The sequence below is a fragment of the Tiliqua scincoides genome, chromosome 10 (genome assembly GCF_035046505.1).
Source record: "Tiliqua scincoides isolate rTilSci1 chromosome 10, rTilSci1.hap2, whole genome shotgun sequence".
In the NCBI taxonomy this organism is placed as follows: Eukaryota; Metazoa; Chordata; class Lepidosauria; order Squamata; family Scincidae; genus Tiliqua; species Tiliqua scincoides.
The window spans coordinates 28814003-28826218 of NC_089830.1; the positions used below are offsets into that span (position 1 = coordinate 28814003).

A 12216-nucleotide genomic window follows, 5' to 3' on the forward strand; every position below is an offset into this window, starting at 1 on the left:
ACTGAGAGTCCCTGGGCCAAGCACCCCCTGTAGAAGCTGCTTCCCAGACTTGCTTGTGAAGGCCGTAGGCTCTGCCTGGGGCTCTTTGTGGGGTGAGGGCAAGATTTCATTCACACAAGAACAGTGTGAGAGGGAGAAGCAGAGGCTGGCACATCACGAGGTCAGAAGCGGCAGCATTTGGCCTGCCACGACCTTGGCTGAGACGTCCTGGCACTGGGGCTGGATGTCCTGATGGTCGGATTCTGAATTGGGCAACTCTGAATGTTCCTGTGTTCTCACCGGGCTGCTGATGCTTTCTGCAGGAGATGCCACCTCCATGACGGTCACCTGGACGACCTTTGACCCTGCAGAGTCTGTTGTGAATTTTGGCTTGAGTAAGGGAAAGGCTCTGACTCAGTGGGCCAGAGGAAGGGCCAAGAAGTTTGTGGATGGCGGGGTACTGAGGCGCAGCATGTTCATCCACCGAGTCACCTTGCGTGACCTCTCGCCAGGACAGCGTTACGGTAAGGGGTGGGAATCTCAGCACTCTGGAGTGAGGCTGCAAAAGACCCTCAGAGCCTGGGCACTTTGCGACCTGCGGACAGGCAGCAGAGCATTCAAAGGGCAGCAGGACCGGACTCTGGTCAGAGAGAGAGCCTCTGTTGACCCTCCCCCTTGAGAAAGGCTGCTCCTCTTTGGGCCGGTTTTACCTTTCCATCTACTGTGTTCCCTGTCAGGTGGTTGCTGGGGCTGTCAGCCCTCAGGGTTCAGGCTCCCTGTCCCCTCAGCAGGGCTTGCTGCAGGGCTGTGTGTGTGGGGAGGATGCTCTTGTCTCTGGGGTGCACACACAGCAGTGCAGGCACGTGTGCCATGCAAGGCACCCAGCCGTTCAGGGGGCACTGGCAGTCCTGTCTGCCCCCCTCCAGTGTTGTGACATCATGACGTAGCCATAATTCTGGAATTGCACTGACAATTGCCATGATGCTGCGCCAACCACTCCTCCTGCCCCCCTTTTTAAAGGAGAAGAAGGTGGTGCTCAGATTGGTGCGGCACCGACTTCTGCCAATTCTGCGTGACCGCACCAATCTGAGGGCCACGCCCTCTTCCTCTTTCAAAAAAGGGGGAAGGAGGGACGGCCCAGGGCGGCGTGAAATACTTTCACTTTGAAAAATAGGAGGGGGTGTAGATGGTGGGCGGGCCGACTGCAGGTATGGTACCCCGGGGCATGTGCCTCACTTTACCCCACCAGTATGCCAGTGGCTGTTTTGAAGGCTGTTCTTTCTCATATCTCTTGCGCCCAAAGTTCCAGCCTGCTCTTAGCTTTAAAATCAGTTCAGGACAGTTAATCGCAGAGCAGAGTTCTGCACAGGTGGAGGAGGACAGCTTTCAGCAGTGTGATGGTCGTGCCTGGGAACTGGGATGTTCTGTGAATGTCCGCACTTACAGCCAGGGTTTGAGAAATCTCTCTGCTGGGTTTTAGGAGGGCTTGTTCTTAAGCCCTCCTGGCCTGCTTTTATCTCGCTCCCCGGTATGTTGGAGTTCCAGTAGACGTTTAACGTGACCCTGTGGCATGCCTTGTGGGGCCCCTGGCCAGCCACAGGTGGGAGGCAGGAGGTTGGCCTGGAGGGGGCAAGAATCCAGCAGCCGGGCTCGGCCCACGCCCCGGTGTCTGTTCCTTTGCAGCCTATCGCTGTGGGAGCCAGCAGGGCTGGAGTGACACCTTCAGTTTCCAGACTCTACGGAATGGCAGTGACTGGAGCCCCCGCTTTGTCATCTATGGGGACATGGGCCTGGTGAACCCCCAGTCCCTGCCTCGGCTGATCAACGACACTGAAAACGGCATGTACGATGTGCTGCTGCACGTAGGTACGATTGGGGCTGGGCTCTTGGGACCTGGGGTTTGATCTCAGGGGAGGCCAAGCCAGCTCTGCCCGCTCTCCCTTTGGGATCCTTCATGATTTGGAGGAAGCACCAGATCTGTCTGTATTTATTGAAAAGGTTTCAACTGGGCCTGTGACTTGAAAACCCTCAAGGCAGCTTGCAACTAAATGTCTTTCGGTTACAGTGAAGGCATCCGTGAAGTACAACAATGCAGCAGGCAGTGGCAGGCTGCAGCCCCCAGTCCTCCTTCCTCCTGCAAAAAGGGCACTTGCCCTGTTTTAACTCTCAGCCTTTCTTTCCTGACAGGGGACTTTGCCTACGACCTGCACTCGGTAAGAGAGTTTTCAGCCTCCTACATTTGGGGTCAGAGTGATGTGCTGTTAACAACACCGCCTGAAAGCACCTGTATCATCCTCTTGCCTCTGGCTGACAGTGTGCATGTGGCTGTGCAAGAAATGCTAGAATTCTGCACGTGCAGTTCTGGCCTCCCCAGCTTAGAAGGGTGCTCCCTCCCCCTTCCTTTGTCCAGTCCAGGGAGTAGGAGGCCCACAGTGGAGATCTGGGAAGATCCTGCCTTGGGAGACTGCCTCAGTTGGTCTCATGGATGGGCCGGCCTTGTGGGCAGTAGATTTCATGGAGGAAGGGGAGGAGGAGGAGGAGGTCTATCAGTGGTTATTGGGAAGTGAAACCCCTGTGTTCAGAGGCAGTACCGCTCTGAATACCAGTTGCTGGGGAGGAGCTGCAGGAGAAGGTCTGCACATCCTGCTTCTGAGCCTACACATCCTGCTTCTGAGCGCCCTGCAGTCATCTAGTGGTCCACTATTTATAAAGTGAATTCCGAACAAGAGGGTGATTTAGTCCAAACCAGGAGAGGTTTCCTTGTGTCCTTAAGGGCATGTTTTCAGTGTGAGCCCTTCTAAGCCTTGCATTCCAGTGCCTGCAAGCACAACACCTTCAGTGGCAGCTGCCATCTCTGTCTTTGCAGCGCAAAGGAAGAGGACCTTTTAGCAAACCTGCAGCCAGACAAATGCGCCTCTTTCTCTCCATCTGCCTGCCTCACATTGCTGCAGTTTTTGAGATGCATCAGCTTTGCTGCTTTCTCTGGGAAGGGCTTGGGGGTAGGCCCAGCCTCACCAAAGGCCCAGTTCACCAGTCCCTTTGGCTTCTGAGATGCCTGCATGCTTTCAAACAGCCCTTCTTCTCAGGCTCTCCCTTCTCTGTCGTGTAGGATGATGCCCAAGTTGGAGACGCCTTCATGAGAGCCATTGAACCCGTGGCTGCCTTGTTGCCTTACATGACGTGCCCAGGAAATCATGAAGAGAAATAGTGAGTTGGGATGTGCCAGCCTGTGAGAAATAGGCCGGAGATGCCCTTGTTTCTGGTACCTGTTCCTGATACTTCCCTCACCCTCTTTGGTCCTCCTTCCAGGGTGCCTTGCTCAAATGTTTGTCTGGGGGAAGGCCGTCTCAGATGTGAACTGAGATCCACACTATGTCTGATAAGAGAAGAGCCTGAAAAGGGCATAAGAACAGCCCCACTGGATCAGGCCACAGGCCCATCTAGTCCAGCTTCCTGTATCTCACAGCGGCCCACCAAATGCCCAGGGAGCACACCAGATAACAAGACCTGCAAGGCCTCCTGGGAATTGTAGTTTAAGAACATAAGAACAGCCCCACTGGAGCAGGCCATAGGCCCATGTAGTCCAGCTTCCTGTATCTCACAGCGGCCCACCAAATGCCCCAGGGAGCACACCAGACCTCATCCTGGTGCTCTCCCTTGCATTGGCATTCTGACATAGCCCATTTCTAAAATCAGGAGGTTGCGCATACACATCATGGCTTGTACCCCATAATGGATTTTTCCTCCAGAAACTTGTCCAATCCCCTTTTAAAGGCGTCTAGGCTAGACGCCAGCACCACATCCTGTGGCAAGGAGTTCCACAGACCGACCACACGCTGAGTAAAGAAATATTTTCTTTTGTGGGCCTTCATCATCCACGGCCTCCTCTGCCTAACCTTCCCCTTCCCTCCCTCTTTCAGTAACTTCTCCAACTACCGAGCCCGCTTCAGCATGCCAGGTGACACAGAGGGCCTGTGGTACAGGTGAGTGTCCTTTCCAGCAGGTGGCAGTCTTTCTGAGCCACAAGTGGATATTGTGGGGAAACTCTCTGTTTGGTCCTTTGAACTGCCTGTGGCTGATTTGCAAAGTGCTCTTTACAGTTGGAATGCAAAAATAATTGTGTTTGGACCTCTCTAGATGGTCATTTATGTAAAGAGGTCCTTCTGTAAAATAGCCATAGCAAAGGTTCATAACCTTGGAGGCCCCTCAGGCAATGCCCAAGTCACCCTGTGCTCCCAAGTGGCACTGTGGGCCAAACTGTGTGTCATGTTGAAAGTGGAGCGCACAAGAGAGCTTTTCCAGCTGACCTCCAATGGAGGAGGAGGAGGAGGCCTTCAAGCATTCTGTGCCCAGGTTGTCCAGGGTCTTGCAGCTGGTGGCACCAGCCTGGAACAGAGCCAGCCGCCAGTGCTTCTGAAGCAGGTTGCCCGCTCCAAGGGTCCAGCAGAGGACTGCTGGGCTCTTGCCCGGATGTGTTGCCTCCCCAGACGGGCACAACCTGCGCCGTCCTCTGGACTGCCACTGACTGATGGTCTTTCCTTCCAGCTGGGACATTGGCCCTGCGCACATCATCGCCTTCTCCACGGAGGTGTACTTCTTCCTGGAATACGGACCGCAGCTGGTCCCAAAGCAGTTCCAGTGGCTGGAGAGGGACCTGCAGGTGACAAGCCAGTCGTGTTGTTTAGGGAGGCAAAGGGGCAACCTCACCCAGTCACTGACTCCGTTTGGCTTTGTGGCAGGAGGCAACCCGGCCTGAAAGGCGCAAGGAGCGCCCCTGGATCATCACCATGGGCCACCGCCCCATGTACTGCTCCAACAATGACCTGGATGACTGCACGAATTATGCAAGCCGGGTGAGTGGGTGGCGGGGCTCTGTGTGCACCCTGGGCCAAGAGAAGTTGGCTGCTGAAGACTCTGCCCCACAAATGGTGGCAGAGCAGCTGTTTGCGTGTCTTGCATCACTTATTTTTGAGTTTTTGAGGGCTGGGTATGAGTTGTCCCTGATTGTTCTTTCCTCAGGTACGTGAAGGGCTCTGCCCACACCGGTATGGCTTAGAAGACCTGTTCTACCGATATGGTACGTCTCGTGCCTCTGTGGTTCCGGCAGGCTTCTGCCACATTCCAGTTCTGCTGCTTATCAGAGGGTGGGGATGTATACTGGAGTAAGCACAGTAAACACAGTTGGCCTATAGGAGCCCCAGGAATGAGGCTGGTGAACCCCTAGGAAGGGTTCTGGCTTGCTGGCAGGGCACATGTTTTGCATGCAGAGCATCCCAGGTCCAATGAGGGAGGGTCTCAGTCTAGCAAGAGTAGGGCACTGCTGGCTCATCCTTGCAGCCGCCTGATGTGGGTTGCAACAGCAGCTGTCTGAGGAGGTGGCGGATTTGGGGTGCCTCTCACTCCAGGTCTGTTGCCATCATGAACTCCCTCCAACCTGCCACTGACACTTGCTTCCCACCTAAGCAGACCCTTCCTCTCCTTCTTGTGCTCCTCGTGCCCGGCTGTGAAACCCAGAAGTTCAGGACTTCCAGTTTCATTTGCAGGGACAGTGTGAATGTGCTGAAGTCCCTGCCTCTGGGTTTCACAGCAGTCCGTAAGGATTTCAGGTTTTTGGCGCACAGAGGCAGCAAGCCCAAGATGACACCAGGGGGCGTTCCAGCTCACACCATCCCTGGGCAGTTCCATTTGGACATTTAAGGATCAGGACTGACTAAGAAATGTCCTCCTCCACTTAACACACTGGTGGCTGCCAGCTTACATTGCTTTAAGAATAAGGATGGTCTGAATTCCTGGAGGAGAAGCCTGTCGATGTGGCAGTCAACTGAAGACGCATCCAGAGAAAATGGGGGCTGTGGGACTGAGTGCTGCTACTCTGGGTAGTGGAATTCCACCTCCTTTGGGGACAGGGTTGCGTGAGTAGTTTTCTGGGTGCTGTGGGGAGGGGTTCAGCAGCTGAGAAAGCCAAAGGCAGATTCAGCCCCTTGATCTTGGAGGTACCCCCCGCCAGCCTCACTGTACTCTCCTTCTCCAATCTCTCGTCCTTCCAGGGGTTGACCTGGAGCTCTGGGCCCATGAACACTCCTATGAGAGGCTCTGGCCAGTCTACAACTACAAGGTGGGAAAGAAATGAGTACCTGTTCTGAAGTCTTGAGTGGGGCTTCCAAAGATCCCTGAAACATTTCCGCAGTTTGTCCTAAAAGCTGTAACCCTTTTGATCTGGGGGAAGGGTGGGCCGGTTGAGGAGGTAGCCATGGCCTGTGGAGTCTCTCTCAAGCTCTGGGCAAGAGACTTCCTGGCCCTGCAAAACTGGTAGTGGGCAGGTGTGTGGCAGCTGCAGCTCGGTCAGGGAGGAATTTTGCTGTTGGTGGTTTACTGCTCATCATGACACACCATGTCTCTCCTCCTCCCCCATGTAGGTTTACAACGGCAGTACCAAAGCCCCCTATACAAACCCTCGTGCCCCGGTGCATATTATCACTGGATCAGCTGTGAGTTTTTGTAGAAGCTGTGGAGGAAGGACTCATTCTGGGACACGTGAAATACTAATGCAGAGTTCCCTTCCCTCACCACTGAGTAATCTAAGGCAGGGTCTGCATGCCTGGGCCCAGAAGGCTGGCTGTCTTGCCCTCACTCAAGAAATAAAGTGGGAAGGGAAGGACTGGCAAATTCTGCCCATGGGTTATCAATGATGGTGGCAGTTGACTGGTGTTTGAACCCTGTCCCTCCTCCTCCCAGGGTTGTAAAGAACGACTGACTCCCTTTGTCCCTGACCCGCGAAAATGGAGCGCTGTGCGGTTCGAGGATTATGGATATGCTCGCATGCAGATCCACAATAAAACTCACATCTGGCTGGAACAAGTGTCAGATGACCAGGTAGGCACTGGAACATGGAGAACTTGTTTTTCAGTCAACATGCATATGATTGGGCTGCATGTTCCTCAAAGCATCCAGTCAGGTATTGTGCCAAAGAAAAGATCCTGCCATATGCTTTAGAACCCGTCTCCAAGCAGCATCTTGGGTGGTTCATGGTGATTTTTTGATACACAGTTCAGAAATGATTTTAAATAAGTCCCAGACCTTCTTCCACCCTTCTGTTTTGTTGTGGCCTCCCTGGTAAAAGTTGTCATAGCCACCGTCGGCGTTCATAGGGGAGGATTATGGGCAGGAGATCTGGTCTAGAGGGTTGAGCCTCCATTTGCCTGAACATAACACCAGTTCGAGGCCACCGGCACCGTGCTACCTTGAAGCAGCTGACAAGCTGAGCCAAGCTATTCCATCTGCTCTGAGCCTGGGACGATGGAGGCCAGAATGTGAAACCAGTTCAAGAAAGAAACATCTGTATGTTGTGGTTCCTTGAAAGATAGAACGTTCTTTCAAATTGTAAAAATCCCTATGGGGATTTAAGATGCTTGCCTATGTAAACCACCTTGAAAAAAGTCTAAGGAGAAATCTGAGGACCAAGAAAGGCGGTATAGAAATACCTGTATTATTATTATTATTATTATTATTATGGATGTAAGCCCCAGTTCTTTATGTTTGCCTTTCAGAATGGGAAGGTCCTGGATGGGATTTGGCTGATCAAGGAGCGTCGGGGTCCCAAAGTGTGGCAGCCCTAGCACTCTGCTGGGAGGAGAGCCCTGGCAATAACCTCGCCCCTTTCCTGGACCAGACAACTGGGAAAGGTTTTTGCTTTCACTCTAACCGCTTCCAAAGGAGAAATCCCACAGGCTTCTCCTGCTCCTGAGTGCCAGGGGGCTTGGTCATCTGCTCAGCCCCTATTCTAGGAGAGGACAGAGAATATGCCAGGCATCTTCACCAGCTGCAGCCCAGCCTCCTCCTCCAGTCTCCTGAGGAAGGGGCAACTATCCAAGGGCTATTTCTTCCCAGTGGGCCAAAGCACAGCCAGTTCTCTGATAAAACGGTACCCTGTGCCAGGTACAAAAAAAACTCACTCTTGTCCAACAGCTGGACCCGTTTCATGTATTCCAAAACCTGACTGGGAAACACTAGATTTTCATCTTTCAAAGCAGGCTTAAAAGCAGCTACTCACTTAGGGCCCAATCCTATCCAACTTTCCTGCCCAGGTGTATCCACAATGAAGCCCCTTGGTAAGGGAACAAATGTTCCCATATCTTGAGAAAACCCCACTGACTGCCCCTCTACCACAGGAGCCAGTGCACACCCCACTGGCTCAACTGCACCAGCACTGGAAAATGGGATAGGATTGGGGTCTTAGTTGCCTGTGGTGAGTAAAGATTATTCCAGGCTCACTAGAGATAGAGTTCAGAAATGGGTTTTTTGTTTTTGCTTTTGGTGCCATGTAACAATGCAGTGGGTAGGCTAGTAAGGAACACCTGCTGGCTCTGGGTTTATTTGCAAAGCTTCTTCAAGGTATGCCACAAAAATGTAAGAAAAACCCTACTGTCTCAGGATGGAGCCTTTCTTGACCACCAGCCTGTGTCCTAGAGGGGCCGGTCAGATGCTTCCAGGAATGCTACAAGGAGAGGCTGAAGGTTCCTGTTGTCTCCTAGCAGCTGGCATAGACTCTCTGTACCTGGAGGTTCCAACTAGCCATCATACCCACTAATAAACCTCACTACCTTTCCCATGGATGTGTCTTTTAAAATCCTCCACGCTCAAGGCCGCTACTGGATCTTCTGCTAATGAACTCCATACATGTTGTGTTTCTGGCCTGATTGTCTGTGTCCATTTCACTGGGTACCCGCTGACTGGGAGAGGGAGAAACAGAGTCTGCCCCCCTCTTTGCAAGGAAGCACACTCCTCTCAGAGAAGGCATTCAGTTTGCATTGGGGTTGCCTCACTAGCTCCACGTTTGGTAGAGCCATATGTGTGTCTGCAATGCCCATAATATCCTTTTTGGCAATGTGGGGAACAGAATTCTGTTCTATTCCACAACATATAGCTTTCCTCTTTTCAGTAGTTGATGGAAGAACAGGGGGTAGAGGGTGGGTGAAAGGACCAGGTATCGGGTCCCATGCTTGTATTCCTCACCTCTGTGCCAAGGATGAGTACTGGTGGGGTGGAGTTGGGGGCTGGGACAGCAGTCCAGGGCCATCACCCCCTTGCCTTCAGCTGATGTCCCCATTAGAGGGCGTGCTTGCTCTCAGTGCTTCCTAACCTTTCCGCATCAGGGGGTGAAAACGGGAGGCTCTCTTTCCTCTGGGAGATTGACATTCATAGCCCTGCATTGCACCTCGGCTTCGCCTGCAGGCCTGAGGACCTTTGCTAGGACAGAAGCCCCCCTGAACGGTGTGCCTGGCTTCCCAGGCAAAAACGAGCAGGATTGCACTGTGCGTGGTGGGTCTGGGTGGGCTTGTTCCCACAGTTGTTCCTGGAAGTGCCTCCAGACTGACTGCGCCGGGCCTCAGCCCTGCGCTACACCATGACCTGGAGACAAGATCTGATATGGCATGTTTTTGCCTGGAGCAATTATTATTAAGCAATTAAAATGACTGTTGAAAGTAATCATGTCATTATTGCCACTAATTTTGCCCATTCATGGAACTTTCCAGCCCTGCTTCCTCTGTGGCCTTTTTCATAAGAACATAATAATAATAATAATAATAATAATAATAATAATAATAATAATACAGGCATTTATACACCGCCTTTCTTGGTTGTCAGATTTCTCCTGACTTTAATTCTAGGTGGTTTACATAGGCAGGCTGTTCTAAATCCCTGTAGGAATTTTTACAATTGAAGAAAGGTTCTATCTTTCAAGAACCACAACATTTCGGTTGGATCTTTTATGGTCTGTTATCACTTACTGGCCTCCAGATTCCTCCCACACAGTCTGACAAGCAGCTCCTTCATCTTTCCAAGAGCAGGTGGAATAACTTGACTGGGCTTGTCAGCTGCTTCAAGGTCTCGCCATTCAGGGTGCCGGTGGCCTTGAACTGGCGCCCTTCGGATGTTATCTTCAGGCAAACGGAGGCTCAACCCTCTAGACCAGACCTCCTGCCCTAGATGGACAGCCCCACTGGATCAGGCCATAGGCCCATCTAGTCCAGCTTCCTGTATCTCACAGCGGCCCACCAAATGCCCCAGGGAGCACACCAGATAACAAGAGACCTGCAAGGCATCCTGGGAATTGTAGTTAAGAACATAAGAACAGCCCCACTGGATCAGGCCATAGGCCCATCTAGTCCAGCTTCCTGCATCTCACAGCAGCCCATCAAATGCACCAGGGAGCACACCAGATAACAAGAGACCTCATCCTGGTGCCCTCCCTTGCATTTGACAGAGCCCATTTCTAAAATCAGGAGGTTGCGCATACACATCATGGCTTGTACCCCGTAATGGATTTTTTCTCCGGAAACTTGTCCAATCCCCTTTTAAAGGCATCCAGGCCAGATGCCGTCACCACATCTTGCGGCATTGAGTTCCACAGACCAACCACGTGCTAAGTAAATAAATATTTTATTTTGTCTGTCCTAACTCTCCCAACACTCAATTTTAGTGGATGTCCCCTGGTTCTGGTGTTATGGGAGAGTGTAAAGAGCATCTCGCTATCCACTCTGTCCTTCCCATGCATAATTTTGTATGTCTCAATCATGTCCCCCCTCAGGCGCCTCTTTTCTAGGCTGAAGAGGCCCAAACGCCGTAGCCTTTCCTCATAAGGAAGGTGCCCAGCCCAGTAATCATCTTAGTCGCTCTCTTTTGCACCTTTTCCATTTCCACTATGTCTTTTTTGAGATGTGGTGACCAGAACTGGACACAGTACTCCAGGTGTGGCCTTACCATCGATTTGTACAACAGTATTATAATATTATCCGTTTTGTTCTCAATACCCTTCCTAATGATCCCAAGCATAGAATTGGCCTTCTTCACTGCCACCGCACACTGAGTCGACACTTTCATCGATCTGTCCACCACCACCCCAAGACAGATGAGATGTCACAGACAGCTCAGAACCCATCAGCCTATATCTAAAGTTTTGATTTTTTGCCCCAATGTGCATGACTTTACACTTACTGACATTGAAGCGCATCTGCCATTTTGCTGCCCATTCTGCCAGTCTGGAGAGATCCTTCTGGAGCTCCTCACAATCACGTCTGGTCTTCACCACTCTCTCAGGGCAGGGCCCTTGCCCTCTAAATGCACAATGGCTGCTGCAACTGTATCATCATCATCACCACCACCACGATTACATGTGCAACATTAACAAGACTTGGGAGAGCTGCAGTCCTCCTAGCTGTACTTTCCTTGGAATAGGCTCCACTGAACACAAAGGGGCTTACATCCAGAATGGGTTGCTGGGCAGAGGCAGTCGCCCAGTGACAAAGCACCTGGTTTGCATGCAGAAAGTCCCAGTTCTGTTCCTGAGAGGTGGGGCTGGAAAAACTCTTGCCTGGATAGGTGCTGCCAGCCACTGTGGAGCAGGCAATTCACTGTGTTTGTTGGACAGATGGCCTTACTTGATAGAAGGAAACTTCATACATTCCTAGTTGAGGCAGTCACTGAGAAGACCTGCTGCCTGCAGGGTCTTCATTTCCTGGACTGGAACACAAGTGACAAAGTCAAGCAGACCTTCTCTGGGATTGGGACTGGCTTCTTTGAACCTGGAGAAGGGTGTGTGTGTGTTCCTAGGTGATAGTGCAGAAGTCTGTGATTTCTGGCCTCTCTCTTTCTGTCAGTTAAGCTGTGCATTTCCTAAAGCAGGTGCAGATGGCCAGGCAGCCTACAAGCCACTTCCAGTCCTGGAAGCATTCTACAGGCTCTTCAAGAATCTGTTTCCTGAAATTATTAAGAGAGAACTTCTACTATCATGGCTGCAGAAATGCTCCCTGGGAGGGCTGTGGCCAAGGGATAAGGGATCTGAAGTAGGGGAGTTGAGAGGCCATTGACTGCCTCTCATCTGAGGTGAACATGCCAGTGTTTTTCTCAGGGCTGGCTTAGGGCTATCATATGTAAATCCAAACGTGTTCACTGACTTCCATTTGTCACCAGCTCTGTTTTTGAAATGATGTGCTGCTTCTGTGCTGGTCCTATTTGCCTTTGTGTCCTTCTGCAGCACCTGCAACTGCCTGCCTTTGGCTGTCACTCTCTGTTCTCTTGAGCTGGGCAAGCAACGCAGGCAGTGGGTGCCCAGAACAAGGATATGACCTCTGTTTTATAGCAGGCATGTCCGACTTCGAACGGGTCGTGATCTACTTTTTCCGGCCAAAAGTGCCGGTGATCTACCACCATGAAATTTTAAGTTTCAAATTAGTTTCA

At 51.8% G+C, this 12216-nt stretch overlaps 1 protein-coding gene across 1 annotated transcript; it reads left to right on the forward strand.

The window, feature by feature from the left end:
• The first annotated feature begins 316 nt into the window (after positions 1–316).
• LOC136661382 (acid phosphatase type 7-like) lies at positions 317–7862 on the forward strand. Its single transcript, XM_066638597.1, has 12 exons — positions 317–503; positions 1663–1845; positions 2167–2192; positions 3089–3186; positions 3900–3962; positions 4525–4639; positions 4719–4832; positions 4999–5056; positions 6027–6094; positions 6396–6467; positions 6715–6852; positions 7527–7862. Exons 1-12 carry the CDS (start codon positions 317–319, stop codon positions 7593–7595), a joined length of 1191 nt encoding a protein of 396 aa, XP_066494694.1. The 3' UTR covers positions 7596–7862.
• Positions 7863–12216: the final 4354 nt, after the last annotated feature.